Genomic DNA, 19,300 nt, shown 5'->3' with positions numbered 1-19,300 from the left:
AAAATCAGAAAATAAAATTGACAAGCATGGAAAAAATTTAAATACTTTTCCTCATGCTCCCAGAAAGGCGGAGGTGAGGGGTGGCAGTACACTCTGTGCACTGGAGTACTGTGCTGTGCTGTCACTCAGTCATGTCTGACTCTTTGTGACCCCATGGACTGTAGCCCACCAGGCTCCTCTGTCCATGGGACATTTCAGGCAAGAATATTGGAGTGGGTTGCCATTTCTTCCTCCAGGGGATCTTCTCCACCCAGGGCTCAAACTTGCATCCCCTGAATCTCCTACACTAGCAGGCAGATTCTGTACCACTGAGCCACCTGGGACGCCCATGGTTAAGAGTATTGCAATCTAAAAACAAATGTATGAAACTGGAGAAGACAAAATACATGCGCAAGTGCACAAAGAACAATCAATAATTCCTCCTCCTCAAACAATGTAAACAAAAAACAAGGGCCAAATTCTGAACGCATCATTTGTTGTCTTGTACATGCAGTTTTACCACTCACCAATGTTCACAGATACAGAAACACATTAATAAGAGATGCTTACTTTCAGCAAAGTGAACAATTAAATAAAGCCTCAAATAGATATTCTACTCCTCCCCACAAAAGTGTTTCCAAATTCTGGCTACCATCTAAAATGAAAACAATTTTTTGTTATCTCCCAAATTCTATATTGCTGCATAGGTCAGAGATATTGTAGTTTCAGCTCCAGGACACCATGATAAAACAAATATCTCAATAAAGCAAGTGATGCAAATTTTGGGGTTTCTCAGGGCATATATAAGTAATATTTACACTATGGTGTAGTCTGTTAAGTGTGCAATAGCATTATGCCTTAAAAAAACAATGTACAGACCTATAACTGCTGCTGCGTCACTTCAGTTGTGTCCGACTCTGTGCGACCCCATAGACGGCATCCCACCAGGCTCCCCCGTCCCTGGGATTCTCCAGGCAAGAACACTGGAGTGGGTTGCCATTTCCTTCTCCAATGCATGAAAGTGAAAAGTGAAAGTGAAGTCGCTCAGTCGTGTCCAACTCTTCGTGACCCCACGGACTGCAGCATACCAGGTTCCTCCATCCATGGGATTTTCCAGACAAGAGTACTGGAGTGGGGTGCCATTGCTAACTAAAAAATGCTTAACTGGGACTTCCCTGGTGGGCCAGTGGTTAAGACTTCATGCTTCCACTGTAGCGGGTGCCGGTTCAATCCCTGGCCTGGGAATTAAGATGCTGCATGCCACAAGGTGTGGCCAAAAAAGAAAAAAAAATTTTTTTCAATTGCTAAAAAATGCTACCCCTCATGTGAAACTTCAGCAAGTCACAGCAGTAACATCAAAGATCACTGATCACTGATCATAACAAATATAATAATGAAAAAGTTTGAAATAGTGTGAGAATTACAAATATGAGACACAAAGACACAAAGTAAGCAAATGGTATTGGAAAAATGGTACTGATGCCACAAACCTTCATTTTGCAAAAACCAACAAATACCGTGCAAAAGCTGCAAAGTGCAACAAAGTAAAGCACAATAAAACAAAGTATGCCTGCACCTGAAACTAAGTTTGTGTCTCTTTTTTGAATGAACACCAGAAACAAAGGCTTTCACTTATAACACCTAAGTCAAGAAAGTTACCCTTTGGCTTATGTCTCAAAGTTACCCTTTGGCTTATGTCTCATTAAAAGTTTCATCAAACCCATGCAAACCTAAATTTCAAAAAGACAGCTTTTGACACATCTACGTAATACAAAACCTTAGGGATTATCTTCCCCACTAGGCAGTGGATTTTGATACATTTTTTTCTGAAACTACTGTTGACTTTATGTATTACAAAACACATTTTACACCAGCAGCAGAACTAGAGTAGTAGAGATGGAAATCAGGGTACAAAATAAAGAACTCAGAGGCCAAATGTTAGAATTCTTGGGTATAAACTCTCCCCATTTAGTGAAGAAATGTGTCTACTAGTTAAATGTCCCAAGAACGAGGGTTCTTTGCAAATGCATTAAGTTTATCTCTAAACTTACACACATCCATCCACTCTCAGAGCACCTTCTTATGAACTGTTTGTTCTGCTTAACTCAAGTCAGAGGTAACTTGGCAGTTTAAAACTTATGTATCTTTTTTCAAAGAAAATTGTGCTTGGTTTTGACTAATTCTGAATGATTCTACAAATCTATAACTTCCAGCTATCCAGTTTTCCTAAGATACAAAACTCACTCACTCATTATTCTATTAAATCACCAAAACATAACCAATATGGACAATACAGATCATTTAAAAATAAGTGTCTCAATCTTTTTGCAAATGGAAAGTTAGCGAATATTCTGAGACACACTGGGGTAAGGTCAGAGGAAAGGATAGGGCTTTATGGATTACAAAACACACATTACATCAGCAGCAGAACTGAAGTTACCTGATTAGCAAGCCAACAATATCAGTCTCCCAATTTAAACCTGAAATCATGCTTCAAAAGAAACACACATACAAACCCATCTAGCTTTGCTCCTCCTTTTTCTACCATTAGTATCTCTCAACCAGTCAAGCACTAAGCAAACTCAGACAAGAGCAAAATTATGAAAATCCACTTCATCACAAAACATCAAAGGGCTTTTCAATTATACAGGAAGTGGTTAATGCAATGACACAGAAACAGGTTTCAGATGCTTTCACTTATACCAAGAAAAAAATGGAACATACTTTTTTGACTTTCTCTATAAATAATTTCTGTAATGTGGCCTGCTCTTCCAATCTAAAAACTGATACCTGACTTCCAAAGCATCTACTGTACATTATTGGAAATCCCCTACTTCACCAAACTTGAAAGAACTTCCTAGACACCAGAAATAGTGAGGTTCAAGTTTGCACAGTAGGTAAGGCAGATGAAGACCTGCTTAGCAATCTGGTGTTACCCCGGATAGGTGCGGTTAAACGGCAGTGCATAGTGTCTCCTTTTGCCCGGTACTGAGAAGTCAAACTGTCCCAACATGCAGAGGAATCTTATGAGCCAAGAGTAATATTAACAAAAGGAAAAGTATATTGGATTCCCACAAAACTTTCCAAACAACTTCAGGGCACCAGAGAAGCCACAGGGGCTTGCTTCCTAGAACTAAAGGAACTTGTGATACTGACATTTGCTTTATATCCATTTTTGCACACAATTCCTTACTACAAACAACTGCAAACACTCCTCTGAAGGTTTCAAAGATTTATCAACACATTCAAGCTAACAGAAAAGCATTTCACAAGCAGGAACGGCCGGCCACTGCCTCGCAGCGTTAGCAAACAAGGGCAAAGTTCACCAAAAGCAAGAGAAAGTGAATCACACACTCACCAACGACAGACTCACAACTCATGCAACTTCTTACACCTAAAACAAAAGAGACAACACCCAAGCTACTGCTGTCCACCCTTTCCAAAATTCCAGCTCGTGCATAAATCCCACCAGACCCACGAAAACGAGCCCAATCTAACCCCAAACAGGGTCGTAAGCATCAACGAGTACAAGGACAGAGTGGAACGCTGTAAGAGAGTGGGGAGGGGCGCAGGGCACAAACCACAACAAAATAAAGCAGACTCTAAAAACTCTCAGGCACTAGCCACAGCGAAATTTCAAAGTCAGAAGGCCAAACGGCCAGGGTCCTACAGATTGAGACCCCCCCCTCACAGAGCCGGTAGCCGCCAGAGGCCCCCCTGGCCAATCTAACGACAGCAGGCCACCAAATTAACCGTCAGACCGCTCTCCCACCTCCCAAACACACAACTAACAGGCCTTTGGCAACCTGGGGGCTGCTGGGGGCCCTCTAACGATACAGAGAGCCCCCCAAGCCGTCCGGAACAGCAGAAACTCCAAACTCTTGCCTCAGCGGCGGCCATCACAGCGAAAAAGCGAACTTTTACGACAACTCCCACAATGCCTGCGGCCTACAACTCCCAGAGTGCACCGGGCGGCGCCATGGTTAACCCTGTCGTGGCGCCGGGACTGACGAACCCTGCTCTTCTGCCCATCCCAACTGCTAGTTGTTGCACTTACTTTTACCCTCACAATCTGAAACTAACTTTGGAAGTTTTGTCAAGCTGCTACAGTTATACTATCTCAGCGCCTTCTTTTATCACACAAACAACGCCAACTGCCCAGAAAATTATCCCTGACAGAGAACTTTTTGTTATCTCCAGAGCTCTCCTCACAGTGCCAAATGTTTTGTCAATCAAGGGGACACTTAACTTCAATTAATCTTCCCCTTCGCTCTAACTTTCTGGCATTTTTCTAAATTAAAATAGCCTAGAGGTTTTGGTACTCAACTTTATTAGTTTAAAACCTGCTTCCTAAGTTCTGGGAAGCAACAAGAAAGACTAACCTATAACTGACCATGATATTCTACATCTCTCTATTTTATAAAGACGAATTTCCTCAAATATTTGACTAAATAAATTCATGCGAGTCTAAATAAGTCCTAATAAGGCAAATTAGTTATGGGCAATATATCTTTTACATTTCAAGGTAATTTTTTTAAGGGAAAACCTTATATGCCAACATACTTTGCTTTCCCTTTTCTATATGGATAATCAGATACAGCATAAACCGTTGCTTTATTTCTTTCTGAATTTAAAATATCAGCAAACAACAGGGAAAGAAACATTTTAATATAATTTGAAAAATGAACGAAGATTTCATTCTTTCAGAAAACTACAGCAAATCTTTTACTCACGAAAAAACTCCTTTAAAGTCTTTCCATTTTAATTAAAAATGAGGTTTAAAATACATTTCTTTTAAGTATATTGCCCATAATTTCAGAAAAAAATGACAATCACAACTAGAGATCACTGTATTATCAATATTAGTTAAATGCCTAAGCTGTAGTTAACACAAAGGAGCTTACTCAGACCTCTAACTGACTGACAGACAAAATAATTGCTTGGAATTTGATGCGTGCAGCAAAACAACACCTAGAATTCCCCTAAAGTATCTGCCATTTTTCTCGTACTCAAATATAAAATAAAATGTACACAATATCTGATTTTTTCATTGAAACATTTTGCCATTTGAAAGGGCATTCAAAATCTATCATGAATTTCGAATCCCAAAACTCAGAAATCCTAATACATAAACAAAAACACAAAGCCTTGCTGTTAAGATAGGTCCTCAGCAAAACTATTCTACCATATTCTATTTTAAACGTGTCTCTTCATGTTACATTTAGCTTATTAGTAAAGGTTTTGGTCTAGTAAACTGCAATGAGAAAATACTTCTCCATTTATTTTTTTCACTCATGTTACACTATGTCATTTCATTAACAACTGAGATAAATGCTACATACCAAGACATAAAAAATTATACATACATAGATATTTTGAAGTTTAGTTCATTATACTATTTTAGCTTCTGTATTTTTCTAATTTTCACTTAACACTTTAGTTAGAATTTAGCTAGAAGAAGTTGCATTTTTTTTCTCCTATTTTTAATAGCTGCCAGACCATAAGAATTTAATGCATATTTTATATATTACTCTCCTGATGTTAAAATATATGATTCATAAGAAAGACTCAAAATCAAGTCAGAAATGAAACTTATCTCTTCTTATATGTATTACATGCTTACAACTCTCTTCTCAGTGCTATGAGGTCATATTTTCCATTAGGAGATTAGTCATTTTTTCTTTTCTTTTATCCTTTAAAATATGAGATTTGAAAATTGGTACATTAGAAAGATGTATTTAAAGATTACAATAGAAGTAATTTTGGTTTTTTTCAGGTTACCATAATTCTTCTTTTAAAAATAACTTAGCAGTTTAGTATATCCTAATTAAGTAATTTAAGTAAGTCTTAACCTATAGACTTAATATTAACATGAGTTTCTTCCTAAGGAGGAAACAAATATATTCTAGAAATAAATTCTTCAAATTCATACCAAAAATTTACTATTTTTCTCCCGAAGTTTTTAGGTTCTGTTTTTTCACATGAATTTTTACGTGTATTTCTTAAAATTCTAAATCTCTATACTGTGATTTTTAAAATATTCACATGTAACTATATTAACCTATTTAAAATTAGGGGAAATCTTGTTTATTCTTGAGAATATATGTTAATAGACGTCAAACATTGCAATCTATTTCTTTTTCCAAATGTGGTATCGGTGACAAAGCTAGAATGTACAGATTGCAGATCTTACAACAAATTCTATATATAATTTCAGTAACTACTTCTTTAATTCTTTTAACCCGTAAAATACTTCGAAGCATCTCTAAATGTTTAGACGTTTTAATTGCATTTTTAGTTTATCTACCTTAAAACATCTGATTTTCATATATGTAATTTATACTGTTCATACAAGTAAACTGCACTAATAGAATTTCTCCCCAAAATAGAATGAGCTGCTAATATTCTATTATGCTCAAAAAGTTAGTCTGTCTTTTCTTCTCTGACACTATCAGTATTACACAAGCAAAAACTGAAAAGAGGTCACACACAAATGATGAGTTCTTGCCTGATTTAAAGTAATTGTTTATATTTATGTTATGACCCTACAAAGCAGTATTTTGAGTCTTTCCCAGAATTTAACCTTCTCTCTCAAACCTTAATTACCTTTAATTCATTGGCCTGCTTTTAAAACAGCGACCAGTCTTTCAAATTTATCAAAATAGTCTACTTTTTATTTCCATATATGTTTACATTTATGTTTAGGAATATTCTACCTGTCTGAAAAATCTCTAGTTTCTGATTGTTCTAAATAGAATTTTAACTTTATGTCTAAATACTTAGGAAAGCTGGAATGATGGCAATTCTATTATCATGTTAGTCTGTGAGAAAGTGCAAAAAAAGGGTCTCCTTTTTTTCCAGGAAATTGATCTTTCTAAATCAAAGTTTTCCAACTACTTTGTTTTATTTAATTTTAAAAAGCTTGCTTTCTCTCCTCTTCATAATGTTTGGCATCAGTTAGGATAAGCAAAGCTTACGTATGTGTTACTTCTTTTCTCTAATTGAAATGCTATCTCTCCAACAGATGGATAAACAATGGAAAAACGTTTCCTTACCTAAAGATGATATGTTTCACACTTGAAAAGAATCTTCATGGTTCATGAGGAGATAAAACTTTTTAGGTTTTCCTATGGAAATGAAAAAGATACAGGTTAATGAATATGATCACTTTCTACTCTGTAAAAAATCATAATAGGATGATGGCTATTTGAATCTTTTTAGTCATAATTTTAGACAGCAAGGCCTAAATATAATTTGATTAAATAGATGCTGTCAATTAAAAAGTCATCCTGTTTTACTGTTTAAATTTTATCACAGAACCATCACAGGGTAGTAGTTTCCTATCCTTACTTGTTCTGTTATTCTGCCACTGATATATCTTGTTCTTATGCATATGGCTCAGTAGTTTTAATACCCTTTCAATATATTGAAGCCATTAACTATCTTTATGTATTTTAAGATTTTTCTAATACATAATAATGCCTCCTTTATATGTATTTTCTATAGTCTAAATATCAAATCAATATGTGAAAGAAAAAAATCCAAACTCGAAACTTTCTAACTTTCAAAAGGCTTTTTCTAACTACAAATCAATTTCCGCAAAAAGAGATATGTGAAACACTACATACTCTACGGTAAAAATACTAATACTTTAAGACAGAGTAAGATCTAGGCTGAATTTTTAAAAACAATTATCCTGCTCCTCCCTCTTCCTCTTTGTGCTGATAATTTTTTCTCCACTTTAATTCAGGATTACATTCATTAACTCACATCATGCCTTTTCTCCAAAGAAAAATTACCTTCTTCTTGGAAAATTTTCAGATTCCTTACATTTCCCTTTAATTTCACAGAAGGATCTACTATTAATACTTCAAATTAAGTATTAATTATGCTGTTTCTCCCTTGAAATTCTTTTCCTAGACCTGTTTTCTAAGTCTTCCTTCTGTAAGATTCTACCATACTCTAACTTAGCTCTTTTTTTTTCAAACACCAACACAATTTGTCTAATATTTATTTCCCCAACATTTGAGGGCATATTCTAATTTTCTCTGTTGCATTTTGATGCACGTTTCACAGTCTGGCTGATGGTACCTCTTCATACGCTAAATACAAATAAGTGCACTTCCCATTAGAGACGTGTGGGCTTTCATTAGACAGGCAGAAATTTCTTGTTCTTCACCAGGACGTCCCACGTGGGATTCACATATGGATGAATCAAGTTGGAGAGCTCAGGTGAGTTAGATCCACAAGAAAGAATGCCAACCACAGATATCACTATTCACATCACCGAAAGAATCTTGCTCAAACTACCTCGATACTGTACAGGTTTAAAAATTCACGTGCACAAGCACTAAAAAATTCCTTTCCTTAGGTGACCCTAGGCTATTTTTGATTTCTTAAGCCATTATTTTCAAAGGATGTGAACTTTGTGGTATAATTTGCATACACAAAGCAAAGGTTTCTTTTGAGGATAGGATAGTTGGCCACCCATAGACTCAACCAGTTTCTAGGACGGAAGCCACATTGACCTCCAAGGTTTCCACCCAGACTAGACACGAGTTCTGCCTCTCAGTTTGCCTGTCACATGCTCCTGAGGGATTGAAAATAAGCATACAACTACACCGTGCCTCAGTTTCTTCATCTCCAGCTTCATTCTCTGACTCAGTATACCAAACCGATGCTGATGTGGGAGTAGCCAGTGAAGGCAGAATCAACAGGCCAAAAGCAGAGGGACTTAAACTAACCCGGCGTCTGTTCCTCAACTCCACCCATTTTCCTGAAGCATCCCAGCAATGGAGGTGGGCTGTGGCATTGGGTGAGCTTGAGGGAATGAAATGGACAGCCTCCAAAATCTCCAAACCCTACACCAGTGCAGGCAGTGATATGGCCAGAAATAACAGCAAAGGTTTTCTTTCTTTAATAATAATAACAATAAAAGCCAGACTAAAAGCCTCTTACTAAAATATTGACATGATCGGTAAATGCTTTTTATAAAAAAGAAAACACAAGTGGGTTCAGAGTCATAAAAATCTTTGCTCCAGCCTCAGTGCTGTTGGGCTTCCCTGGTGGCTCAGATGGTAAAGAATGATTCCTGGGTCTGGAAGATCCCCTGGAGGAGGGCATGGCAACCCACTCCAGTCTTCTTGCTTGGAGAATCCCATGGACAGAGGAGCCTGGTGGGCCACAGTCAAGGGGTTGCAAGGAGTCCGACATAACTGAGCGACTGAAACACAGTGCTGTTGGCTTTTTCTCCATGTAAACAGACAAACTAGTCCTCACTCACTAACCCTATGCTTTTGTAACTGGGAATGAGCACAGTGAGGAGCCTTTAAACCCCTCAGAGAAACTCCCTCCACCCAACACTGGCTCAGTGCCTTGCAAAGGAAACGCAGCAAAGCATTGTTAGTGTTTAGGAGGATTTCTGTCCCCTCCCCTGTTCAGAACTCCACGCCAAATTAATCTGACTCATTCAATCCTGTTGAGATTCTTCATTATTTAAAAGAAAGCACTAAGCTTAAACTTAGTTAAAAGTGATTAAAAAAAAAAAAAAGCCAAGATATATTCATCCTAAACAGTAACAGATTAACTGCTTACCAGTTTCAACACCAGCTGCAGGTGGGGTTGATTCTTCATCTGCTGGAAGCATCGACACTGCCAGACTCTCCCCAAAACCTCCTTTTCATTTTAGAAGCCAAGTTCCTAAAAATAATTTAAAAAAAAAAGAATTTTCTTTATCATGGACTTTTATACATTAATCACAAATCCAATGGAACACCGTTTAGCATAAAATTAGAGTTCTCTCTCTTCCTCCTTCTCTCCCTCTTTTTTAAAATTAATTTGGGAAAATTCACTGTCTTCTCTGCTCTGTTACCTGTGTATCACTTTAAAACTCAAGAAACTTCCTCTGTCTTTTCCTTCATCCTTACTTGAAATCTCTCTTAAACATACCACAAATTTCCCTGGCATCGCTGTAATGTAATCCCGGCCAAATTTCTCCAAACTCTGTTCTCATAGAAATGTAAAATGAGGGGGTTGTACAGGACAATCTCCAAGGTCCCATTTAGCTCTAACATTTCTATATGTGTCTGTGATGATCCAGAGAAACTGGACTCACTCCACATGAGCACCCAAACTGGGGCCTCATTTCTATGTTACTGCTGTCACTGTGTTTCTGTAGACTTTTTGCTCAATTACAATATAACACACATTTTTTCATGCCTTTCTAGGCTAACAGTCCCCTCTTCAATTTGCTTCTTCAAACTATTTATTTTCTTTCTCTAAGAAACCTTCTATATCACTGATATTCTTAACTCCATCCTTCCCATCAAGACCATCACTGCCACCAGCTGCCTTTTTCTGACCTAACTGAGGATCTCTTAATAACTCTGTAACACATTCTTCTAAGTAAAACAAGTGTTTACTTACCCTACTGTTGACAGCGTCATCCTCCTCATATCCTCCTCATCTATACCATTTATGAGTTTCCTAGATGACAGATGACTAAACACTGCTCACTTAACCTATCAATCTTCTAATGCAGACCTATTATCATCCCCATATTACACATGAGGAAATTGAGGCAAACAAAGGTGAAGTCATTAAGCCAAGATGTATTCCTAATGAGTGAAGGATCCAAGTTTGAAAACCATGCATTATGGGGACAGAGCTTGTACCCTTAACCACCATGATGCACTGCCTCTCTGCTTAAATGATTTCCATGGGCCGTCTCACCTCTAAAATCCTCTGATTACCCAGCACTTGATTACCTCAGAATATGTAATCTCTTAATTGATGAATTAAGCATAATCAGAATATCTCTTTTAAGATTGTGAGAATTAAAGAAATTTAATGTAAAGCACTCTAAACAGTGCCCGGCACAGAGTAAACAGTTTGAGAAGATGTCAGCAGTTATTAATGGGCGAGCTCTCAATTTGCTAACAAACACACTAAGTTCAGAAGTCAGAGGAAAAGTCTAGGACTGGAAACCAGGGGTAACACACCCACTTTTTCTCCTTCTTCTTTTTTTAAATACTATTTACTAATGCAAGACTAACTTAAAAGACACAAATTTTAAGACTTTAAAATATCCCATGTCTCGTGTTTCTTAGTCCAGGACTTTATCTATTGAACCACACTGCTCTTGCTAAGGAGCGAATTCCAGGGAATCAAGTCTAGATTTGCCTGTCTTCATCTCCTGATGCTCAGCTGAGCTTTGTTAACCTGCAAGTCGGCAGTGATTGTTTTGGGAAGAGCAAGATTACCAGACCCTTCACATCTATTAAAACTGGCCTCCATGTTGAATACAGGTTTAAAGTGTTTTCAAATGGTGATACTGATTTGATGAAATGTATTTCTCACAGAACCCTATACTTGAAAATGAGCCCATTTTATATGTATTAACTGAAAAAAAAAGATAAAAGGTGTTCAAAAGGAAAGATCTCCCTACCTGTATAAACAAAACTGGGGCCATTTACATCTTTAAATCAATGTGACATATTAAATATGGTAGTAGTAGTTTCTGTCATGCATTTGTGTACAGCAAAGAATCAAAGAGCTTGACATCAACACAGGTGAAGCTGAGCTGCGCACTCTAGAATTTTATGTAGAAACAGTCCCTGCACTACTGGAGGTATATTTTCTGTTTGTGTCCTCATGGCAATAAATAAACACACACATTTTGTGAGAAACAAATGCTATACTAATATACCATAAAAGTACTACATTACTTGGTTACAACATAGCTATTGTGGTCATTACTATTCAAAAGGTAAAAGAAACATTTTAAAGAATTACATAAAGCTGGCAATTCTAAAGACAATTAAAATAAAATATCTTGGTATAATTTGTAATTTCATAATTTATATCATCAACATCAGATTTGCAGTTAGCTTATACGGTGATATTGACTACCTTGATTTCCTCTCAAGTTCTTTTCTGAGAATCCAAGTTTTATTTCTGTGACCTTCTTCAAGCAACATTCCACCTTGCCCCAAGGTCAGAAACCTAACTTTTCATCAGTTAGCTCAAGTAAATAAAATGAAACACATCTTCATTTTTTAGTGTCTATTGTGCTTTTCTTGTAGTTTCAATTATAGGATTTTAAATGCATTTAAAAAACATTAAATAACATTTTTGTACAGGATTTTCTTTTTATGCCAATTTATGTCTTACTAATCATATTCTTACGGAGAAGGCAATGGCACCCCACTCCAGTACTCTTGCCTGGAAAATCCCATGGATGGAGGAGCCAGTCCATGGGGTCACCCGCTAAGAGTCAGACACGACTGAGCGATTTCACTTTCACTTTTCACTTTCCTGCATTGGAAAAGGAAATGGCAACCCACTCCAGTGTTCTTGCCTGGAGAATCCCAGGGACACGGGAGCCTGGTGGGCTGCCGTCTATGGGGTCGCACAGAGTCGGACACGACGGAAGCGACTTAGCAGCAATCGTATTCTTAAGAATTAAAACATCACCAAGAACTTTAAATTTTCCCTTAGACCAGAGAAATTCTAAGTGTATTATTCCCTCTTATATGTGCACAAAAATATTACCTCAATGAAATTTTATTTTATCAAATGTGTGGTATTTTTGGCATCAAAATAGTGAATCCCTAAAGGTTTTTTTTTGGGGGGGGTCTAATTATTTATTATGGAAAATTTCAAAGAAAAATAGAAATAGTATAATAAATATGCATGCATACATCATTTCTATTTAAATAGCTATTAACATTTAATCATTATTTGCTTCATCTCCCTTTTTTCTTTACTGAGGTACTCTAAAGGAAATTACAGACATCATGGCATTTAACTCCCAAATACTTCACCGTGTTCATCTAAAAAGTAAGGATATTTTCCCACATAATCAGAATGCCATTATCACTCCCACCAAAATAACAATAACTCCCTATTACCCAGGCCATATTCTCATTTCTCTACTTGGAATATAATTTTCTTGATAATATCTTTTAAGTCTTTATTCTGTCATCAGTGAAAGTGTATACGTTCTTAATTAAAAGCCCTCTCTAAAGAAGCTAATTCCAACCAGTTGTGCTGGGAAAGCAATGCCCACCCTGACTGCTCCACACCCGTTACCTGACTGACCATCACGCACCATCTAATCTCCCTTTGTCTGATGGCGATATTACGTTACATCAAACACTGATGAGAACTGGATAAAAGATTCTGTGAAATTTCAAATAGATATCTCCCCTCACTAATCAGTGGACACTGGTGAGCAAAGAGAGTGGGACAAGGGACCATAAACCCTGAATATAGTGACATAGCTTAAAATAGGGTTATTTTGCCTGATCATTCACTATAGGTCTGTATAGCCCCATCCACACAAGATGCTAAGGTGGTAATTTTCTATACAGTCAAATTCTTTGAAATTCAGAGGAAAAAATTCACTTTTCCTTCAATTATTTGGTTAATTTGGTAAAAGTAAAATTATAATAATCCATGAGAGGGATGGAACAACTGGATTATCTGGATTTCTTGGAGTGAGGAATAAATAGGCTTTTCGAAGGATTCAGGGAGGAGGCTGGAAATTAACCTGACATAAATTTTGAGTTGTGCTTTGTCATAAAGACTAGGGCAAAAGACCTCTCTTGTACTTTTGAAGGACATAGAAGAATAAAGAAAATAAGTAACCTACCTAAGTTTATCTTTTCTCTACCATCAGCAAACTATTTGTTTTTCTAGAAATGATCACATCTTTTATCCATATCTATATATCTTTGTTTCTCAAGAACTCACACAAACAAAGGAAGATGGTCAGTGAGGGTTTTGCAAGTTCCGACACTTGAAGGCTATTCTTCCATGCTATTCTCAGTGAGAGCATTTCTTGTAACAGCTAAACCGCATCTTTTCTCAACCTTTACTTTTGGCATCTTCCCCTTCTCCCTGAAGCCTCAAAGCCACCTTAAAAATGTTGTTCTCTTATTCTTTTTAAATTAGTTTTTTTTTTCTTTTGGTTTACCTATGACCGAACTAGTTAAGGAAATACAAATTTTAGTTTGTTCTCAGAGGTAAAACTGGGTGAAAAGATAAAAATACCTTCCCCTTCCCTGTAACCAAAGTGTACCATATTATACTTTCTCTTTTTTCTTTTATAATAAGGGAACTACAGCAAAAATATGAAGTAGAAAAGATTTACTGACAGTATCAGAATTGAGTAAGGCATGCTCAGCAACACTCAGCCACGTGCCTTCCCCCCAAGAACCTCATTCAAAAAGACACGCCAAAAATAAAGTAGATAACCAACAAGGAAAAAAAAAACACACCAATATGCCCACGTGTACATTTACAAAAATATATGTGTGGAAATGTTTACATTTGATATGATAATTTAGGTGGAGGAAATCAAAGTGAACTACTACCAAGAAGGGGCCAATAGACAGTATGGGAAACCAGAATCCAAAGACAATCTTTTATTTTTTCCTTTAGTCATAAAAATCTTTCCAGAAAAATAAACCACTTAATAGTTGGCTACCTCCCCTTACCACTCTTCTGAATTTAAAGGCAAGAAACATGGAAACTGTGCAAGAAGTTAAAAAAAAAAAATGCTGTAAAGGAACTAAGGAGATCTAAAAACGCAGACATCCATGCCTGACCTGTGACATTGTCTGCAGAGCCAGTCAGTGTACATGCGGATGGACAGACAGGCTGTGCATCTACCCTTACCCCTGTGGTCGGCACATTCGACACCTTCCTACCCTCATTCAATGGGATGTTACAAGAAACAACCTTAAAACACACATCAAAAAACATTAATGGCCTCACAAAAAAGGTAGTTTTTTCCCCTGCACAGAGTAACTAAGTGAAGTTTACAGTATAAGTAGTCTTATATTATGCCATCCTCTACAGCATGTCCAAGAAACAGGATGTTAGCATCGTTTACTCATCTAATAAGTGTTACTAATTCTCACTGCATCCCCGGTAATAAGACATTGGTCTTTGAAGTTGAAAGGGTCCTTAAAGATCATCTAATTCAATTTTTTCTCTCTACAGAGAAAGACGAGAGAGGTAAAATGACTTACCGAGGTCATACAGCTTTCTGAACTGCTTATCTTCTTCAGCAGGATGCAAAAAGCTCAAAACAAGGAACTGCCAGGGACATGATAGAGAACAGCTAGCAAAACTAAAAGATGAAGAAGAATTGTACCTTCGGACAACCTTTCAGAAGAAGGAAAAGCTCTGGTCGTTTTCTTCATCCCTTCTTTCTCACTTCCCAGCCCCTCACACACACACATCCAGCCAGCCCCAGCGCCATGCTGTGCAGTGACCAACCACTGCCTCCCGATCGCTCTCCAGCCCCCGGGATGGTGAGAGGGAGAGATGAGAGGGGAGCACAGGACGCTGGCTGTAGACAGAGAGGCTACCCAAGACGCAGTCCAAACCATGCCTCAGGAAAATGGCAGGATCCCTGCAGATTGAGCTCTCCATCACACATTGATAAGGTAGGTCATTTCTCTGAGAACCCATAGCTCATTGCAGGGTACCATAGGGCAGAGCAGCTCAGGGTTTAACAGAGAACAATTCTTACGATGAAAGAAAGGAATGGGGAAGAAGAGAGGGAAAAAAACTCATTTTTTTGTTTTTCATTCAGTCTCCTGATATGGAACCTTATTGTTTCGCAGTATTAATAGTCTCCTTTTACTGAATGGGTCGAAAGGAGCTCGGTTGGTACCTATTAGGACTAACCAGTCTCTGGACAAAGTAGAAACTGCCTTTAGGAATTTTGAGGGAAAATGTTTGGAAGATCTTCTTTTAAAAAAAAAAATAGTGATGCTGTATCTGTTAACATGTAATTTTTAATTAACTTAGAAATTTTTTGTAGTATTAAAAATCTATATTCTGGTCTCTTAAAGTAGTTGCCAATAACAATGAAAGCTTAACAAGTAAGTTGTGTTTATTTCTAAAATATATTTTAGAACGTCCTCTTGATACAAGAGGACTTGGAGCTCTCTTATTAAATAGTTATAAAGAGACACTTGAGTTCCCTTACTTCCCACCCAATCTGTTCAAAAAAACTTTATTATTATTATTATTTTTTTTTTACCCCTGGCCTAACCACCCACCATCTACTTGCTGCCCGCACCAAAACTCAAAACTCCTTTGTAGTCTCAGTCATGTGTCCAAGCAATCAACTTTAGAAAGGCAAAGGTACATTTTTTTTTTTAAGAAAAGAAAGCTATTAGATGATTAATATTTCATTTACAGGGCATTAAGTCTAATGCTGGGGAAACTTCAGTAGAGGTGATATATTAATTAAGGCAGTAAAACCTCAACCATCTTAAACCTTCATGCCTTTTACCCCTTCAGTTAGCTATCCAGTTAGGTTCTTACAAGGAGATGAAATTCACAGAAACACAGAAGTTGAGGCAGCCAAATAGCCAACCTTCCCCCACAGTCCACTCTGCTGCAAGATTCTTCAATACACGGCATTTAGACAAAAATGCTTCTGGCTGTCACAGATACCTTTGTGCTCAGGGGCTTCCCGTGATTTTTAATACCCTTCAGGACAGTATCCCCTAAAAAAAATGGAAGCATGAGAAGCAAATAGAAATGTAGTACATTAAGCTGAGAGCTGAAAAAAATTAAAAGCACTCTGGAAACCCCCACTTTGGGGGTAATTCGGACCCTTGCTATCTTGTCAATAGACACTTGCCCTAAGGTTCATTCATCACCCCCAAAGACAAGTTGTCAAAGTAACTAGAGGACTTAAACTCAACCAGCTCACTTTGCACATCTTATAAATAGACTGGGATCGGAGAGGACAGCACCCACAGTGACATGACCAGCAGGTTGAAAAATCCAGAACTTCCTCCTCCTCTCCGGTTCTCTTTTCTATGCCCTGGATTTCACCTTTCCAAAACGTTTAACTATCCATTACCTCAATTAATCCTGTAAGGAAACCTCTGTGGCTGATAGAGTTATCCCCATTTTCCAGACAAAGAAATTACTGTAAAAGTTTACACCAAGAGTCACTGCCAGACTCAGAATTCAAGTCAGATCTCCCGGACACACTGGAGAAGGAAATGGCAACCCACTCCTGTATTCCTGCCTGGAGAATCCCATGGACAGAGAAGCCCATCACTGGGCTACAGCCCATGGGGTCTCAAAGAGTCGGACGTGACTGATGGACTAACACTCCTGGACACAGAATCAGATGCTCTCCTAACTGACAACTGAAAGCAATAGTTTCTGCTTGTTGTCTACATTTGAACTTCACATATTATGATTTTTCTTTGGTATTCCAATTTTTTTTTAAAAAAGCTAACAATTAAAAACATCCTGTTTGAATTGGAGAGCAGACAAATACAAATATTCCCTCAAAAAAAAAAAAAAGAATTTCAACACTCCAACATCCCTACTTGGAGAAGGAAATGGCAACCCACTCCAGTATTGTTGCCTGGATAATCCCATGGACAGAGGAGCCTGGTGGGTTACAGTCCATGGGGTCGCAAAGAGTTGGACACGACTGAGTGACTAACACACAACATCCCTACTAAACAGTTATGGAGAATGTATTGATTTGTAAGTTTCCTCTGGGTCTCACAGCAGGTTTTGCCATGGCTGGGAAGCCCAACCCTATGGGCTTTCCTATTTTATAGTGATCCTTTAATACAGAAAAGAACATGCAGTCACAAGAAATTCACCAAGTAAACTGGTATAAAGCCTATCAAGCCTGTGGGCGAGAGAGTATGTCCTTCCATGCTGAAAAAATGAAAGTGTTAGCCGCTCAGTCATGTCCAATTCTTTGCGACCCCACAGACTGTAGCCCCCCCTACCTCCCAACCCTGGCTCCTCTGTCTATGGGATTCTCCAAGCAAGAATACTGGAGTGGGCTGCCATTTCCTTTTGCAGAGGATCTTCCTAACCCAGGGATCAAACCCAGGTCTCCTGCATTGCAGACAGATTCTTTTACAGATTCTTTTCTCAGAAGATGTAGAGAAAAGTGATAAGGAAGAGAGAAGAGGAAGAGAGAGGAGGAAACTGCACCAGGCACGCTCCACAAACTCCAAGAATGGGATTCCCAAAGGGTTTGGATCATCTGCCGGTCAACTCTTCTGAGGACAGTATAATTTTATATCGGTTAGGGTGACCTAATAGATTTAAAAACGTAGAGAGAAAACTGTACAAATACGAAGGACAAATAAAAATATAATAGTAGCTTTTTCAAGGTACATTTAGAGATAATGAACTAGACTTACTCCTGTTACAAATAAACAAAAAAGACCACATAAGATCACAATTTGAATACCAAGATGTTACAGGACCCCATTAGAATCACTTGACACTGCTCATTCGCAAAACTATAATATTATAAAAATTACTATATTTTGTTGAGAAATCTAGGTCATTTGTTCGATGCAAAGAGATTGCAAATAGGCTTTGTCAGAATTGGCAGTTATTAGATCTTTCCAGGTTTGTAGATAGAGAGGAATAAAGACATTTCTTCCTTTCCCCTCCCTCCCATCCTCCACCCATTATCCGTGTTTCTCCAGAAAAATAGTCCTGGGTAAATCAACTTCCAATTCTATCAACATTTAAAAAAAAACAACAGTAGGGCTGGGATCATGTTTGGCCCAGTAACTACTTTATAACATTTGCAACAGTAAACCCAGACATCAGGTGAAATATTATGAGATTAATGGTATGGATTATCAGTAAAGATAAGTGATATTCTTAGATGCTCATTTAGATAGCTCGTAATACTTTTGATTAAGCCAGTTAAACGATGTTGCAAAAGTCAACAATACTTGTTTGAAAATTACTTAGATGAATCTTGGAGCTTTTTAGAAGAGCTTTGGGATAGTCTACAGATGGCATAACGTAGTATCACAGTTTAGTTACAACCATGAATACAATAAAATATACAAAACCAAAAGAATATACATGTATGCATCCATGTATTTATTCATTTGTTATTTCTTTGGTTATGGTTATAATACAGGTTTTTTTAAAAAAAGGAGGGGGGATTAGCAAGTTAACATTGCTCTGGAGACTAGTTCTAACCTAGCCAAATGTGTATTAGGACACGATGTTTTTAAGTCGAAGTCTGAAAAACTGCAAGACGGTGAAGTGGTCTTCTTGTCCATTTTTATTAACATTTATATTTGCACAATGTATTCTTTTTGTGTAGCCAATTTCTTTTTTATCTGTGAGTTATGAGCCAGTGCTCATCTGAATGCCTAACACATCTTGAGAATTAAAAATGCTTCTAAAATTCTAGTCAATCGTGATAATGAAGAGTGATCAAGACCAGAGGGTTTGCTTGTTGCTGTTTTTATTAACATGTGGATAGCAAAAGAAATGT

At 37.5% G+C, this 19,300-nt stretch overlaps 1 protein-coding gene and 1 long non-coding RNA gene across 3 annotated transcripts in view; both read right to left on the bottom strand.

Annotated features, from left to right (window-relative positions):
• HSD17B12 (hydroxysteroid 17-beta dehydrogenase 12) overlaps positions 1 to 3,900 on the bottom strand; it is a 211,638-nt gene extending 207,738 nt beyond the window's left edge. Inside the window, exon 1 of the mRNA XM_086341210.1 lies at positions 3,786 to 3,900. Within this exon, the coding sequence (XP_086197336.1) occupies positions 3,786 to 3,879 (94 nt within the window). The 5' untranslated portion in view covers positions 3,880 to 3,900. The remainder of the gene's footprint in view (positions 1 to 3,785) is intronic.
• Positions 3,901 to 7,033: 3,133 nt separating this feature from the next.
• The window catches only part of LOC147358463 (uncharacterized), a 98,837-nt gene continuing 86,570 nt past the window's right edge, over positions 7,034 to 19,300 (bottom strand). Inside the window, exons 1-3 of one of the 2 annotated variants that reach the window (XR_015142323.1) lie at positions 10,405 to 10,539; positions 9,574 to 9,678; positions 9,020 to 9,152 (exon numbers count right to left, since the gene is read on the bottom strand). This is a non-coding gene — a long non-coding RNA (uncharacterized LOC147358463). Of the gene's footprint in view, positions 7,107 to 9,019; positions 9,153 to 9,573; positions 9,679 to 10,404; positions 10,540 to 19,300 lie in introns of those variants that run through there. The other variant, XR_015142321.1, reaches the window with a different exon arrangement.

This window comes from Bos grunniens, chromosome 15, assembly GCF_055505025.1.
Source record: "Bos grunniens cultivar Pamir isolate PY7600 chromosome 15, Bosgru_T2T1.0, whole genome shotgun sequence".
In the NCBI taxonomy this organism is placed as follows: domain Eukaryota; kingdom Metazoa; phylum Chordata; class Mammalia; order Artiodactyla; family Bovidae; genus Bos; species Bos grunniens.
This window is presented reverse-complemented; position numbering and strand designations above follow the sequence as displayed.